Source organism: Leptosomus discolor, chromosome Z (assembly GCF_034619465.1).
Source record: "Leptosomus discolor isolate bLepDis1 chromosome Z, bLepDis1.hap2, whole genome shotgun sequence".
Taxonomy (NCBI): Eukaryota; Metazoa; Chordata; class Aves; order Leptosomiformes; family Leptosomidae; genus Leptosomus; species Leptosomus discolor.
In genome coordinates, this window is record NC_141419.1 from 56,001,117 (window position 1) to 56,019,820 (window position 18,704).

General features: G+C 34.4%; 1 protein-coding gene across 1 annotated transcript in view; it reads right to left on the minus strand.

Annotated features, from left to right (window-relative positions):
- Nucleotides 1–18,704, minus strand: part of FBXL17 (F-box and leucine rich repeat protein 17) — a 317,344-nt gene that overhangs the window by 199,984 nt on the left and 98,656 nt on the right. The window contains exons 5-6 of the mRNA XM_086479596.1: nucleotides 14,197–14,304; nucleotides 3,106–3,236 (exon numbers count right to left, since the gene is read on the minus strand). Coding sequence (XP_086335722.1) covers nucleotides 3,106–3,236; nucleotides 14,197–14,304 — 239 coding nt within the window. The remainder of the gene's footprint in view (nucleotides 1–3,105; nucleotides 3,237–14,196; nucleotides 14,305–18,704) is intronic.

Here is an 18,704-nt window from a genome sequence, read left to right on the forward strand (position 1 = left end):
AGAACTAGTAGGATTGTTTCTTTAACATATTTAACCAACGTGATAAATAGTATACGAAGCTTTTGAGGGAGCTGTAATACTTACAGAAGAAATCACTATTAGATTACTTTTTTTGATGTTGCTTAACTCTCAACTTCGAGACATTTTTGTTTTACAAGTCACTATAAGAGACCGATTTTTCCTTTCATTTTAAAACTAATGTCAAGAGTATCTCAACTGAACATACTAAAATATTTTTTGCCTTAGGTAAAAATAAATTATTTTTTACTGCCCTACATAAGCCTTTTAGATGCATACTTCCAAAAACAAAAATAGCTTTAAACAAAATAGAGAAATAACAGTTCTTGTTAATTCTCACATGTGCAAAAGAATCACAGTACGAAAAATCTTAGCAAGTGCCTGCCATGCAGAGATCTTGCACTCTAAGTTTCAGTTTCTTTCAGTTACTTAGCAAGAAAAGTATTGGTCACAGCATTAGATCTAACACTGTGTCACAAGCAAGAGAGTGCTAAAAATGTTCCGGGGCCACAGCCTTGCTTATGGAAAGAATTTTTATGGATTTCTGGAAACAAAAAAAAGACATCTCAACTAAAGTTTTAAAACCAGTGATTTACTTCTGCCGTAAAACCTAACAATAATCAACTACCTTTAATAAATAATTCACAGGTACATCTTTAAGCCATACCAGTATTTTTGACAGCTTTCTAGTTTTCTTTCAGCCTTGATTCTACACAAAGAAATGGAGGAAAAGAGTTTTCCAAGGCTTTAAAGAAAAGAAAAAACGACCCAACCCTCAGTCGTTCTAGACAGAACAAAAAAAATGTCTTGTTAAGCTCAAAAAAAAATCTGGAATACAAACCCTATGTAGTTGTATCTCACAAGTAAGCAGGCTTGATAACAGGGAGTGGAGGGTGAGGTGGTGGAACTGATCTCTATTTTAAAACCAAAAGTCAGGTAAAACATTAGACTGTTACTACCTCATATGTCTTTGAAACAATGATAAACAAAAGGATTATGCAATGATAGCGAGACGCAAAATCTCCTCTGACATCCCATCTGACTAGGAGTCATCAAACATAAAACAAAGCATAAAGCTCATCTTGCCTTAAATCATTAATAAGCTAATTTAGTTAAGCTAACTTGGGTTTTTACCCAAGGTAAGCACCTGAACAGTCCTGCGTACTTCTGAAGGATTACTTAGAAGTTCATAAGTGAATATGCTCATAATACTCTGCTGAACTGGTGTCTACATTGATTAAAATCCAGTGGTTGTATCATGTTCCTTTTACATAATTTCCAGCAATTCTTAATTCAGCATTTAGAAGGAGTTGGGTAAATGACTTCATTCAGCTAGGACCTGTACCTGGAGCTTCATCTCACTTGTAAAAATAGGAAAAATACTCTAACTGCCAAATGACTGCCTATGAATAAGATTTAACACAGGCATTAATTATTTTCTAAATTCTCTCTTTGTTTGTTTATATAGAAGCTAATTTAAATAACTAAACTTAAATTTATAACCAAGTTTTAGATATCAGTCGCATGTTAAAAAAGTACTGACAGGTATGATCAGAAATAAAGACAAAATGGAAAGAACTGCAGAGACAAAATCAAGGATTAAAAGTTTACATACAACAGCAGGTTATTGGTCATTACTGGAAAGGGTTTCCATTTCTTGTTAAGCTTCATAATTCTAACTATATCTAATATGAAGTTTTAGTCATATGCATATAATTAAAAGATATATTTCTTATTCTAGTAATTTCAAGAACAATTTCACATCAGCTTGGATCCTATCGATCCAAATAATTCTAGTCAAAAAGTTCATGCAGAAAGGTATACAATTTCTAAGCATTCCATTAAAACCTGAAAAGCACCTGTCTTAAATTTAATTTTTCTTCTTAGTAATTTTTCTGACTTATTCTAAAGTTTTCCACTACAGTAACCTTATTCTGCACATGAAAATAAGGCTCGACAGACAGAGAGCTCTGAGGCAATGCTTGCAAAACCAGGGCAGTTAGATTAAACATCCGACCTAAACCTAAAAAACCTCCCAAACCTATCAAAGTCTTAAGAGGCTAAAAGGAGTTACAGTAAAAGTTCAATGGTACTTCCTAATCAACACATTTTAATTTTAGCATTTTTAGAACATTATACTTTGTTCAAAGTCTAAGTTCATTTATACTTCAGTATATTCTTATCAAGACTTCAGAAAATCTTGAGAAAGTTAAAAAAAAAATCTGTAACCATGGAGAAGTAGTACAATTGCTAAAAACCATCATTCAAGTTTACATGAAACCATTTTAGAACCTCCCTCTGTTAAGTGTCTCTTTGTTTAAAGCACCAGTCATAATAAACCAATCTGTTAAAAGTAATTCAAAATGTTCTTCCCTGTGCACCTTGAGGTAGTGGCTTTGCTCAATTTTCTCACTTTAAAAGGAAACTTCCACCTTTTAAATTCTCAATATTTTTAATTTTTCATCTGATCTGCAATATGACTATACATCATCTGTGTGCATTTACTTAATGTTAAAAAAATTGATCAAAAGGACAGAATACACAAAGAGAGGAGGTATTCTGGTCAAAAGGAAAAGCTTAAGGTAATACGCCAGTTATTCTTTCAGTCTCATTCCAGAGAGTCTCTGTCAAAAAATTAAGGACTTGCTGCTTTCTAAAAAAACATGAATTCCACTAATTAACCAACACACAGGTTATTTTTCCTTATATAGTCTAAAATGTGCTTCATTGTTTGTAGGCATATAAATCTGTTAAAAGCCTGGCTACCTATTGAGGAGTCATAATTGCAAGCATACATTTCAATCACACATGGTAAAGGACACATTTTCATGAAATCTACAGGGAATAGGTTAGTGCTGCCATTCAGTTATAACTAAATTTTCCTCCCCTACGGAAATATACAAACAATCTGTAAAATGAATGTCTAGATAGTGTCTACACATAACAAGCAAGAACGAACACTCAGAAAGCACTGCTTGTTTTTATCTGTCTCTTCCAACCCCCAAGCACGAGGAATTAAATTATTCTCAACTAATACAAGTAGTTAGATTTGCTTTATACTTGTTTTCGATGTCATAATGAAGTTACCTGTCATTAATGATCCAATTCAGACACAGATTGAGGGAAGTAAGGTTTTTGCATCTCTTTACTATTTCCATCACGGTTTCATTGTCCAGTTCTGTGATATGACGTAGATCCAAGTTGGAAAGATTTCTTAGCTATTGAGACAAATATGATAGAAAGAAAACAATCTGAAATTTGTTCACATATGTAACTGTGATAAAAACAGTTAAACTTTTTGGATCATGTATAATATGCATGACAGTCAAGAAAGAGATATTACTATATATTTCAGAAATAAAAAGGAAACATCAGAAATATTAATAGAATCCAACTTCAGCAAATTTGGAATTCAGGCACTCAATTACTCCAAGAAATCAAGACTCTTTTACTCACGGTCCCACAAGTCTACAATAGGGGCCTAGGCCTTCCTCCTTTTAACTATATGGAGTATAAGATACCAACATAGCATATCAACTCATTAATTATAAGAAAAATAGGCCATGGAAGGAAGGAGAGACAGCACATTTGTGCTTAGATTCAAATGCATGTGATTAAAGACTCCAAACTCTAAGGCTTTCAAACCAAGTAAATACTACAAAGTCCCTGGAAAACACAGTAGTCTCAGTTTATAATGTACTCGCACAGCCATCAATAACAACTTGGATATTCTGACCAACAAAAGCTGGAGTCACAGAACAATATGATTAAGATTTATGCACTGATTAATATGATTTATTACTACTGTTAATCATTATAATGTCCTTCAAAAGCAAACAAAACCCTCTTACTGCTTTTATGAGCTATTGATTCAAAGAAGAAAATTTTTACAGATTTCTGCAGTATCCTTAAACTTAACAGATCAGTTTAGTCATAATAAATTCCAAGTGCTGTTTACTTTTTAAGATGACTGAAATAATCTCTGTTATACTCTAGAAAAATAATTGCATTAGGTAATACTGACACTTTAATTAAATTTACCTTCCCTGTAAGAGAGAAAAAATAACCCTACTCAGTGATTTAAGTCACTAAGGATTTGATTAAGTAAAGACATACAACTGAGATCATACAATCGGTCACTTCAGTAGTTAATTATTAAGTCGGGGGGGGGGGGGGGGGAGGAGCAAAAGAAACAAAAAGAAAAGATAGATAAAAAGAGAAGGAAAAAAAAGGGTCTTCAAATGTAGGCAGTCTTCTACAGAAACTGGTGTTCTGGTGTTTTCTTCCAGAAGTTTTTAACTTAGTCTAAACTAAAGCTGAAGATAAACCACATACTGCTTCCAAAAATTCTGCAGAACAAGCACAAAACTAAGGAACCTGACCTCTGAGAAACTGCAGGGTATGTCTACAGGAAGCAGGACAGTAACATTCCTATGATTAGGATACTACAACAGAGGCACTTGCTGTAATCCTATTGAACTTCTGATAATCTCATTTGCCTATTAGTGAGAAAAACACGTAATGATTGATACTATGTTGGTAAAATGGACAGATTTTGCAAGCTCTGTCTCTCTGCATTTCATACATACTGCTCTAGCAGGAAGTTTAAGACTTACCTTCTATGCATCCAAAAAAAGCACACAACCAGTCCCTCATTTTTTTTCCCGCACAAATTACAACAAGAAGGGGAAGCTTACAGCAACTTGAATTTTCCTCACCTTCACACAGTTATTCATATTAGACACTTTAGCCTTTATACTATGTTTGCAATAACATGGCCAACACCTATGACATCGGAAATAAAACAACCAGACCGTTCAACAATGCATATGTTCTATGACAGTAAACAAATACTCACCAGGAGTCCTCAAGGAGAAGTAGAAAATCTTCCCATTAAAAGAATCAGAATTCTTAACTAAAACATGCTTTCTTTCTCAACACACTTCTCATGAGCAGGTGACAATAATGGTGATTCTTTTGTCATGACTATTACTAACAGAGTAAAAAAATCATGAAGTTACACTAAAGACAATGCACGGATGTCCGTGCTTCTTTAAAAAGTGTCTAACTAACACAGCTACAATTTAGGGAGAAGGTAACATTAGGGTATCTACCTCATTGGAGCAATAATGAATGCAGCAAAAAGAATTGATTTCCGAGGGAAAAAAAAAAAAACCAAACCAACAAACTTTTGCATTGCATGAGTGGAGTCAAAAAACTAAACTGAATTCCTAGTATTCCTAGTGACCAAATTAATAGGGCTTCCAAGGTAGATTTTAACCTTTATCATCACAGTGGAATGATCATTCCCTCACTGTTTCTTTCCTTCATAGTAATAATGTCCTACCATTATATTCAATATGCTGTAACTCAACCATCACTTGCCTTTTTTACTGTCACATTTATTCATTTTAAACAGCCTACCTAACAACTGACCTACTTGATAGGTTAATTCTTTTTATCAGGCACAATGTACTCAATCCAGAAAACCATGCTGTCTTAGAAGTTTGAAGAGACTGCTTCAGATTGATACAAAGTCCTCAAGTATAATTTGATCTATACAACCTCACTATTGCCATTTCAGATGAATGAACAACTTTCAAGAGCTGCAGAACCAGAAACATATTCCCTTAAGTACTGGAGCTTCTGACACGATTTTGTAATGATCTGAACATGACGGGTGAAAAGAATATCCCTTCACTTATTTAAATCAGAGGTATCGACATCTTACTACCAGTCAGAGCATTGCTATAAAAATATATATAACCATTTTTCATTAAAAAAATAGGATCGATACTTTAGTGACGAATGTCCTATGTTATATTTTACCTTAAAAAGTAATTGTAAGAGGTTAATGCTACAATGCTGAATGCTTTATCAATCACTAGTATTATAAAACAAATAGCAAGGAAAAATACATAAGTTTTATTTCTACCTCTAACCCTCACATATAAAAGTAGTATGAGAAAAAAAATTAAACTTCTCTGAAGCAGATAATTGAACAGTTGGGTTGTTCACATCTTCAGCACGTGCATAAATCTTAAGATTAAAATAGCATACCTTTAAGTAGTATTTTTCACAAGAAAAGGATATCGTGTGACTTAAATACTCAATATTAGGGTACCAGAATGAATAAAGTTTTTCCTTTTGTTTTTATCATTCAAAACCAATTTTCTTCGTGCAGCAATACCATTTTATTGAGCAATTTCAGGGCCATTCTACTACAGATATTCACACTTTTCTTCAACTCCTAATTTTATAGCTCTACAAAGAATGCTCAGGATGAGCAGAATTTAAACTTCGAACTCAGCTCCAGCAGAGTTTTAACTGAAAAATGAATATTTACTGTGACAATAAAACAGACAATGCAAATAATAGACAGAGGGCTTAAAAATATGAAATAGAAAATAAAAGAATTAAGAGAAAGCAAGAACAGTTAATTTCATGTGCTACATACATACACAACTTTGCTAAAATTACTGAATACTGACTCAGTGTTAAAATCCCATGAGACAATATAATAATAGTATTTAAATTTCAGAGTGAGTCTAGTTAGATGAATGATATTAGAAGGGACTAGGGTATTGGTCCCTTCCTCTCAATCCCACTAACAAGAGAACTGACAGCCCAGTATGTAAAGGTTTTGTGAGGAGATTGCCTGTTAAAATGTACTGAAAGGGAATTGTTCCACCATGACTGACAGATGCAAAAGAGTCTCTTAGATCACAAAACAGTTTTGGACAAAGAAGTTTGGAAAACAGAGCTTCAGTTCTTTAAAAAGACATTAAAATAAAAAAAATAATACTACTATTTTTAAGAAATTATCTACTACTTTTGGAACTCAAATATTTTAAATTATGATACAGAAATTTTTGTTCAAAACTTCCGTTGGTTGGTTTAAATGAAATTTTATGGAGGTTGATATACTTAAAGATTCAGAGATTATCGTACTATTTGTGTGTCTGAACGTAATGGAGTTCTTAAAACTTCTATCTCGATTACTGGAACTTGTAATATTAAAACATGTGCAATGGTAATTAAAGAGCCAGAGACTTTGAAAACTATCATAAAAAAACAGAGAGAAAATATGCCTGATTTGAGACTGTTCAGGTTCAGTACAAGTCTCCTATACTTTAGATGATAAAAAACTACTATTACCTTTGAGATCACAGGTAATTTTTCAGCATGGGTGTATCAGCTTCTGTGAATATTTAGCTGTTATTGCAGGGGACTACCAATATAATGAGTATGTAACTTTTTTGTTGTTCCTCGCACACTTCCACAATTTCTGTAGAGACATGCTTCCTTAAAAATCATAGAACAGAACCATAAAATCATTTAGGCTGAAAAAGACTCTCAAGATTGAATCCAACTGTAAACCTCACACTGCCAACTCCAGCACTAAACAATTGTAAGAGACCAAAAAGAAAAATATATATATACACACATATATATGTGTATGCCTCAACATTGGTGACAGCAGCTTCTAACTGCAAGACCTCACTACCACAGCAATGGGCCTCTCCCTGCTCCAAGAAAGACAGAAGACAACAGGTGCACACCGTGCCTGACTCAGAGCACATATTCCACAACCCATTGCGCATGCACCCAGGCCCAGGGTCAGCGAAAGAACAACTTTTGAGGAGGCTCAGACCCTCTGGAATATTCCAAGACGCTCTAGAGACAGTACTGGGCATGCTCCCAACCAGCAGACAGGAGGGCATGGACTTGCAAAAAAATTCCAAATATGTAGCAAGACATCACTAGAAAAGGCAGAAGCTGAGAAGAACATGGGATCGCCTTTCAAGGTGGACAGGCGCCCTCCTTCGTTGCTGGAGCATTAGACACAAAAACCTTGAAGGCTCATCGGATCAACGGGATGCCAAAGATCCCTGGTAGCTATCTTGCAACTGTCTCTTTCTCTCTCCTTCCCCACCCCCCTTTTTTTTTTTCTCTCTCTCTCCTGACACAAACATAGTTGGTTAAATAAATTGAGCTACCACTTGACTCCGTTTTGAGTCTTTATTCTGTTTCCAAGAATCGTGAAACTGAGTCACAATAAAACATTTAACTGAGCATCACCCAGGAGCTAAGCTTAGCCACCCCTAGCCACCTAGGATTACCTGAGGTCGATTAACTTCTGCCGAATTGTTCCACCATTAGATCAGATCATGACAACAATTCACATAAGAGCAAGCCTCTCCAGAACTAAAGCCAAATTATTTCTGAAGGGAAGTGCTTATAAGGACTTAATGAGCTTTAAATTCACATCTTTTGCTAATTAAGCTTAATTTTCTTGATGCTCTCCATGTATGCATGCCTTCAGGGAATAAACTGCTCTCTGATTTAAGCCCTCCCAATGCAAGTGTGTGATCAAAGGAAACAAAAAATAGAAACCTAAAAAAATTGTAAATCACATTCTTTTTGTTATCACGTCAATAGAATCTATAAACTATTTTTTAAGAAGTTACATACATTAATTTTTACTTAAGAGCTTAAGTAAGAAGTATATTGTTGAGATACACTGTGTTCCTGAAACAGTAATCATACATGGTTTAAACAACTGGAAAAATGATTGAAGTTACAGAGGAGACTATTTTCCCATAGACTGATTCAATGTTCTGCAAATTCAAAACTTCTAATTTAATTTCATTTCTTAAAGTTAAATATTGCAGAACATTTGGCTCCCATTGCTTAAGTAAGAAATACATTCAAAACTTTTCTTATAAGCCTAGAGATTTAATTTGCATCACTTACAAAAACCAAAACAGATGTTTGTTTTGAAAAATGTAGGTATTTGTAAAAAAAAAAAAAAAAAACATGCCTGAGAAAAGTGAGTTGAAAATATATGTCAATTAAGGGAAGAAATTCATTCAACAGATTCCTTCAGTTTTTAATCTAACACAGCAAAACACAACAGGAAAGTAAATGACATTTGTATTCAAGCTGCTACTCCTTCGAAGATGACCAATAATAATAAATGGGGTTTTGATTCATTACGTTAATACTTTTTATGAGTTATGCTACAAAAATAAATATATTGTTCTCCTTTCTAACATTAAGACCCATTGTAGAGGAGCTACTTGCACACATATAAACTGCATGTATAGTACCTGTGTTACAAGACTTACTTCCAGTTTATAAAGTCTAAAAATTGCTGTTAAATTAGATTATCACTGAGTCACAGCTTATTCTCTCCTTGTGTTGTTTACTCTCAAAAACCTTTTAAAAAAAAGTTTCACACATCCACAGAGCACTGAAATCTTTTCAACTATGCAACCAGTCTTCTCTGCAATGCCTTTTTTACTTCATTGCAACTTGAAAGAAACTGCAGTTTCGTACAACTATCAAATTCTTAAAAATAATGAAAAGAATCTCTTGGGAGGGACATATTACCTTTATTCAACAAAATGGTCAGCTTTAGTTTGACAAGATGTAAAAAGGTTCTCTTACACTGTCTATAACACCACATCATTTAAAGTATCGAACCAAACCTCAAAAAGAATATCCCAGAACCACTATGTTCAGAAACCCTTACTTAATGATTTTTCCTACAATTGGAAGACTTAATTCATAAAAGGGCATCTTATTAAATGCAAACAGATTCAAATAATTCATATTCCATCTTATGCAATATAGATTATTATATAAATTGATCAAAAAAACTGTTTTTTCTGGACCTAGCCAAAGAAGAACAATCATGTTCTTAGCTAGGAAGCATGATGATTTTAAGATTAGAAGGTATGATGAAATATTCCCACAAACAGAGCATAAAGCCAAGCACTTTTCATCAAAACAAACCATTTACTAAAGAAAGGGATCATAGTGAACCTCAGTTTAGAAAAGGCTCTTGCAAAATCAATGTTGTCATGTAGATTATCATTATATAGGTGTCAAATTGATAATGTCTGCACTGATGAGTCCTAAGTACTCTACAAATCTGAATTTTGATTGACTTCATATTGGCCACCAACTCAGACACAGGTATGACTGAGTTAGATTGGACATAATTCTCGGGTAACAATTACAAGACAAAGAAAGAAGAAAGACCACATTGTTCTAAACTAACTTCATGTATTGGTGACTAGAAGAATAAGTTAGAACTTTTTTTCTATCAAGAAATTGTCCAAGGATTCACACATATTTAGATTAAAACGTCTGTAAAACTTTACCACACACATCCTGTCAGTAGTACATGATCTCAAAGCACAGAGTTATGCTGCTACAAAGCAATTATTCTTGCATATATATCAGAACTTGAAGGAAGAGCCAAGCAAGTGGCTTGGAAATAAAACTATGTCTAGATTTTGAGATTTGCTGATGCCTGCTGTTAAAACTCTGTAAGGAGTACAACAATTAAACTGCTGGGAGGCAATTACCACAAGAAGGGTAGAAAACACCACCACTTCTGGGGTCGAAGATATAAAATTGAAAAACCACTACCTCACTAGTTAGCATATAGAGTTTCTTATTCACATTCAGTTAATGAATGAAAATTACCCACGTTCAACACAATTATTCCATCTTCAACACAATTACTTAATGTGCAGGTACTTTTCATATTTGCATAGATCTTTGCACTTACAGGAGAAGAAGAAAGCGAAAAGTAAAAAATAACCAGCAATAAACTCTTGAGAGATAAGGATGTGAGGAGGCGAGGAAAGGAGAAAACAAGAAAAAATAAATCATGTAGGGAAAGATAAGTAAATAACAAAACAAGTGAGAAAAAAGATAAACCAAGGGAACAATAGTTGGGGATGTACTGAAAACAGAAGATAAAACCTACAACACTATATCCAGTACATGTTCTTCCCTTCTCCACAGAAACAAAGTTGATAAATGTCAGACTAATTTTTTCTGATGTCATAGAACAGATCATTCTGATCTTTTGTGACACTGTTTCACACATTACAGCTACAAAGGAAAATAAAGCATTCTAGGTCATGAGAACAAACCACTGGTTTCAACTGGGAGTCTAACTGTGATTTGCGTATACCCACACTCCCTCTTTCCCTTTCTTTCTCTTTATGTATGTACATGCAGTGCCTCTCATCTTGCCTATTAATCATTATGTACTTTAGGTGCTTTTTTTGTAGCATATAACAACTTCAAGAAAAAAAAGGCACTAGTGTGATAAAATGATTCTGCTCAAGAAGCAAAGTTTTTGAATGTCACTATGTTAAGTAGAAAAATAATGAAAGTGAATCCTGAATGTTTCTTCTTTTTCTAAAATACACAACATTTTCACTGCCGTACCCCAAAATTAGCTATTAAAAAAAAGCTCTGCAATTCAACTGCACTGTAATTCAGAATTTTCAAGTGCCAGTATTTTTAAAGAGAGCTAACATTCCTAGGAGGAAAAGACAGTAATAATAAACCACTCAATTTTTATACATCCATGAGCCTCAAAGCAATTTTAAAACAGCGGCCAGTGCTGTTATCTCCAGTTTGCACACAGGAAGCAGAAGGACAGAAGGGAACTAGCTCTGCACAGCCTTGTGGGACACACTCACAGGTCATGTACAACAAAGAACAGAGACCACATTCTCTAAGAACATAGCACTGGAATTATTACTAAGCACTTATGAAGTACTAGTTAAGGATGCAACACAAAAGTGACTGTAAGAAATACATGATGGTTAGAACAAAAAACTTGTATCAACAGGTAAATTCTGGAAAAGACAGATGCAGCACTTAAAGATCATATTGCTACTCCCCCAGTATTCATTTTAACTCCCTACTGGAGCCTATTTCCTCCAAAGAACTGTAGAAACAGAACATGCGTTTGTGCCAGATACATCAGAGCAATTCAGAGTTTAAGTTGAAGTTGTCTGCTGTTCTATGAGGAAGTAACAGCTGCCAGAGGAACCAGGGGGAAACACCACTAAGTCACTGTAGCAAGATTAACCATATACCACTTGTGAATAGCTTCAGAGTAAAGGAGCCTGAAATCCAATACAATTTCCCAGTCACTGTACGACTGGGAAAATACCTTGCTTGCTCTTTTCCCCCTCGATATATGGCATCATCCCACTTGCCTATATTACATGCACATACACCTCAGCCTAAAGTAGCAATAAACGTAAAAAACCACCTTGTTATTGCACAGATACTCACTCACGTGAAAGAGTATTTAGCAAATCTTACAGAAGACATCGTATCATAGAATAGTTTGGACTGGAAGAGACCTTTAAAGGTCATCTAGCCCAACCCCCCCCGTAGTAAGCAGGCACATCTTTAGCTAGATCAAGTTGCTCAGAGCCCCATCCAACCCAACCTTGAATGTTTCCAGGGACTGGGCATCTGCAGCCTCTCTGGGCAACCTGTTCCAGTCTTTCACCACCCTCATTGTAAAAAAATTTCTTCCCTTATATCTAGTTTGAATCTACCCTCTTTTAGTTTAAAACCATTACTCCTTCTCTTACCACTACTGGCCCTACTAAAAAGACTGTCCCCATCTTTGTTATAAGCCCCCTTTACATATTGAAAGGCTGCAATAACATGTCTCTGGAGCCTTCTCCAGGCTGAACAACCTCTAACGTTCAGTGGTATCACATTACTGCCTTTGAAGTATTAGCAGCCCACAGTAAGTTTCTATAGATACAGTTTAAGGGAAGGAAATTGGACTCCGAAGTCTCAAGTCCCAACAATAAGCACATGCACCAATTATCCCGTAGGTCTTTTTCCAAGTTTGTAACAAAGCAGCCTCCTAGATATTTTCTGAAGGACTCTGTACAACAGTGTCACTCTTATGTTGATCAGGACTTCTAATTATTTACTGTTACTAAACCACATGACAATCAGAACTGAACGTTAATAAGAAAAACAAAAATCTTGACTTTTCTTTAATCAGATAAACGAGACTATGAAGTCATGTGGTCAAAGGATAAGGCATTTATTAAATACTCAGTAAATCTCGGCTAGAATAATGCAGTAACCAAAGCATGCACCTGAAGTGTGATCTGTGCCGGAATTTCCCACAAAGCCCCAGACAACATAACCTCTTTCTATCTGATTTCTGAATTATGTACCTCTCATATTTATGTTCTCTATATAAAGATAACCTATAGTTACACATATGCAGTTTTCATAAGACATGAAAATCATTGTACTATTTCTCTCTCCCACAGATAAATGCCCCCTTTTACACATCATTTCAATATACATGAAGTCCTTTCCAAATTGCATCCTTTGAGATGCTATAACTTTACCATGCAAATTAATTTCTCTGGCTTATTTCTTTTTGCATGTGTTCCAAAATGTTTTAAGTTCTTCTGTATCTTCAGCTACTGAGCTGCCCTAAACTGATGAAGATATTTTATAGATATGCTGAATGGTTCTGCATAACAACAAAGCTGTACAGCTGCATCAAAGAAACTATATGTTCTTCAGGCACATTCTGTTTTCATTAAAGATGCTCAACACTTGCTACTTCAAGATCTCTTTAACCAATTTTATGTTTACCAGAACTTTTCATATTCAACACCCATTTCTACAGTCACCTTTACCAGTTATAAGTTAAATACCCCCATCTGAACTTTTTTTAAACTCTTAGCTACAAATACCAATTTATCTATTCCAGATGCATTTTTGCTCTAATCTCCCTGATGTCTGCATGATCCCTGAATTTACTTTCAGTTAAGAATTTAAACTAATACACTGTTTGTCCCCCTCATCCAAGTCATTCATTTTATTGAATGCTTCCGTTATTTTCTGCAGGTTCACTTACGTTAGTTTTCCCACACATCACTCCTCTTACAGAAAAGAAAAAGGAGAGGTTAATAAAATTCATTATTTCACAGTATCCATGTTAAAATACAAAGATGGATATATACAAAATGTATGTGCACAGGAGATAAAACGTGGCAGTAAGAGATCTGTCTAAATCTCTTGCACTAAGAATTTTGCACTTCCAAATACAGAATTTTGTTTGCAATAGAATCTAGTATAACTAGGTATTTTAAAGACTTTTGACCTGAAGCGAAAAGAAGTATTTTGACTATGTTTTTACACAGGGAAATCTGAACATGACTCCTCAAATAACACAAATTTAATTTATCTCGTAATGTTTCTATCCATGACAGTGTTATTCATCATATGTATAAACTTACGCTGGCTGATACGTCTGGCAAGATTCAAACATGCTAATGACTAGCTAAAAGTAGTTATGATACTTACATTGGTGAGGTGAATGACTCCTTTTGATGTAACAGAGCATCCCATAAAACCAACATACTGCAGCTCAGGACAATGTTCAGCAAAAGCTTTCACTGACTGATCTGTCACCTACAGAAAAGATACACAAGTAACAGCTAAATAGGCAATACGAGTATATATTTAATACAGTTTAACCAGTTTCTAGGTACCATTGGCAAGCTGCTTATTATTATCACTACTGTAAAATATTTCAAGAGAAAACATCAGGTATGTGCATACATGTACACATGTGCATGAAAAGGAAGAAAAGAGATAGTCTTTGGCAGAAGGGGATCATCTTCTTAGAGGATGAGAAGAAACAGAGGAAAAGAGAGAATGATGGCCAAATATTCAAATATTGTCATTCTTTTTATCTGCAAATAACAGTTTACAGATTAGCAATGAACCTTTTCAGTGTTCATTAGATATGCAGCATCTATCTAGTCAGAAAAAGATTCTTCATTATCTCTGTATGCCACGCGAACCTCGTGATTTTCCAGGTTTTGAAAAATTATTTACAATCTGTCAAAATTGTGTGACTTTACTTGAATATGCTTTACAATCACTGTAGTAGAAAGCACCGCTTCAGGTAAGCATTTTGCTATTGCAAACAGCAATCTCCATTCTTAAATCTTGACTTAGAAACAAAATAGCAGTACACTGAACCCTGTTGCTGTCTTTAAGTTTAGTTCAGTAATAGATCCCATCCTTTGCTCTCAGCCAACAAGACTCCACCACCTGCAAAAGCTGACTTCAAGTTTTATTGGGAAACATTGTAAAAATTTTCTTCATCAGCACCGTAATCCCCACAGTCAGCATTCTTTACCTTACCAGTGTTTAGGAATATACTACTTCTTTTTCAGACCCTATGTTATTTATAGCAATTGATATTTTAAAAATGTGATTCCCACTCAGACAGCCTGTAGTGAAGTCCACCTGACATTCTGCTCAGTTAGCTACTCTTATCACAAGACCACACTCTCCTGTGATTGTATTAGCTGGGAAGGAAAATATACGTATATATCTCTATATACACACTTGCACACTATACACACACTTGCAATTTCACAAGAACGGCTTCTCATAAAATGAATATAAGATACTATGTTTAGAAATATCAGATGAAAACACCTGTACACTAAAAATCTGATGAAAAGGTAAAAAATAAAATTTATATTAGGTCTTTTCGTTGTCCTCTTTGCAGGGGTGGGGGAGAGTAAGAACACATAGGAGTTTAGAATTTGTTTATAAACATAAGTGTAGCATTATAGTCAAGTATAATTACCTAGTCTTCAGTTAGAATAATTGATAAATGTCCTTATTTATAGATGGCTCAAGAAACAAGGTTTGTGTGCAGAAGTATTATTTTTCATTAGACCTACTTGTGTAAGGCAGGAAAAAAGGAGGTAAATTTCAGAGAGATCTGAAACAGAAGAAACAAAGCTAAATTTAAATCTCAAGTAAGTTTCTAAGACTGAAAACAACTATTTTTCTGCTTAATTAGACCACCTTCTATTTTATCATCTGCAGCATCTAGCACAGATGGCTTACATGCTTATCTTAGAACGCAAACATACAGGCCAGCTCATTATTTCTACTAAAAGCAGGTGCCAGAAATAGTAACCTCTTTTATTGTACGAATGTGTTTTATGCTCCCAAGAGATGGCCTGTTCTGCAGAATGAAAGAAAGCGACTGATGAAAAAATGCATGGAAATTTAGCAATGCCATGTATGCAATGATTATGCAATCTTAAGACTGTCTCTTTGTAATACAATATGTAACTGTATGTTACATTTTCCTCAAAGGCCTCTTCACCATTCAGGAGACAGAACAGGTACATGTAATGTGTATTCTAAGTACGGCTTATGCAAACTAACAAATATTTTACAAACAACTGACATTCAGAGGTGCTACACAAACAGATCAGACTGTCATAATCTAAAAACAGATTACCACAGAAAATATACCACAGTTCTACAGAAATTACCCTTGCCAACAAAGATTAAAAAATTCACACCCAATTCTTTTACAGATCACAGTACTGTTCTTCCAAGAATCTTCAATAATTGGATTGTCTAGTCGACCTTCACTGACTTTCATTCATCCTGTCTTGCTTGATGTTAGTCTTGCTTTGAAAAAAGCAATATAGGATGATGAGGACAGATTTATAAGTTATGCACTAAAGCACTGTGAATGGGAAATACAGTGGTCTGGAACTAATGGCACAGATTTTGCTCCTATTAAAAAGATCTATGATAAGTGAGATACGGTTTAATCATTTTCTTTTTATGTATTGCAGCCTATTATACATGAATTCCAGTTCTGCATTGTTTTACAGAAATTCAATATTTTGACTACTCTGAATTAGATTCTGTAAGTATTAGTTTATTTTACATTCTATTCAATAATTGAAGGAGTAAAAAAGAACAGCTCTGAAGCAAAGATGATCATTCAAAAAGAAAATTTGATGTAAAACAATAAAAGTCACTTGGATTCCAACTAAAAAGCCTCGCAATCAATAAAAACTTAAAATAAAAGTTCAAATAGAAATAAACAAAAAAAAAAGAGACAGGAATATAAATAGTAACTGGCATAGAATGAATACCTCATTCTCTTATTTAAACAGATGTTTAAACAGTGTAAGTAGATCTTAACGTGCAATTTTTTCCATGTAAAATATATAAATAAAACTTTGCAAAATATGTAAAATACTCCTCAGAATACAGATACTTTGCCAGAGTAAAATATGTTCTCATTTCAGTAGAGAGTCAGTCTGCCATGAGCATAACATGTAAGTACTCACTGCAGAAGTCAGCACTAATGGTAGAAGAAACCCCTTTTCTCCCAATTCCTTACTCCATAAATCTTTACCTGTTTTGGTTAGACCCCAGCTCAACCATACTTATCTTTAGGCAGAACAGGAAGAAGGGAAGGGTCAGGGAGGACTTACTAAAATTCAGTTTTATGTTTGAAAAGAGATAGGTTCACAAAAAACTGATCTGCTAATTCAGTTTTAAAACTTTCTTGCCTTACCTGGGAGTTATTACATAATACAGACTAAGGCCCACATACCATCAGCTCAGAAATCTGACCTGCATGAAGCACGTGGCCAGGCCCTTCAGTGAGTATGTGTTTGATATCACATACTCAAACAGTGCACGTTTTCCTGGTCTGTTTTCCCCAAAATCCTTGCATGCCATAACCAATCATAATGAGCAGTTAGGCTAACCTCAGGTCAACTAACCTTCCTAGTCCAGTAAGTAAGAAATTTTAAGAAAATTGGTTTAATTTAACCACTTTTGAACTCAAATACAAATTCAGCTTAATTTTTAAATTAATTTCTACAGGAGGCTGCAATACTCAAAGTATTTACTTACAGATGTAATCCTAAGGTTTCACCAAACATGCCATGGCACTCATTAGCATCAGTTGCTATCCTTATTTTAATAATATAATTTACTAGAAACAGATTATACTATTTTATTGACTATGACTATAAACCCAACTCTTTTTAAATTAAATGGAAACACATCAAAAACATATCTTACACACAAATCCTGATAAAGGGCTCTTTTGCTCTCCTTCCCCCAGAAAACAAAAGGCAGAAAAGGTGAAAAATGAAGTTTATGTTTAGAAGATTTCAAACTTAAACTGGAAAAGACTTTCCCTAATCAATAGTAGTGATACACTGTCTGCTTTCCATAAGCATCCACTTAAATTATATTTGCCATAAAGCTGTGACAAAGTAATTCTTATTGGCAAAGATGCATTTAATTTAAGACTCCATATTGCAATTACAGAACACTGACAAAAATAAGGCACAGATAATCTGCCATCGTGCTCAAGTTTTCAGGACAGCCAAGTTTCATTACTGAACAGCAGCAAGGCAAGGCTCATCTTAACTAACCGCCATTAGACAAACTGTATTTCTTCACATTCAGTAACACACACGGATAAATGCAACCATTTGCTTAATCACAAAAGAAATTCAACAGCTGTCAGCTTTAACTTGCAGCAGTAAGTGAAGATTTAAGAAGTACTGCCAATTTCTATGAGCACCCAAAATAGTGAACTATAAATATTTCTATTCCTTCATCTTTCAAGGAAACAATCTAACTGAAAAGGCAGCGATCCCCATTTTTTAATATATATTTGTAAAGTTTAGGCTAGATCTTCAATCTTTTCAGAATCTGGGTTTATAAGCTTTGATTGGTTTCTTTTCATTATAAAAAAGATTTTTATACAAAACAAATGTGCAGTCTTTCATAGAATAGAATACTGTTGCTTACCAATGGCAGTAAAACTTGTTTCATTACCAACTGAAAGGGATGACTTAATACACCAATTTAAGTGACTTCTTATCAAAAAAAGGAAAATAAAACAAAAATTCTTCTACAGTAGTTTAAGATCAACTTAATTTAAAAATGTTAGTATCAGAGAAGTGTTTCTTGAAATGAGTTTCACCACTTAAGCTGAAATGTAAACATGA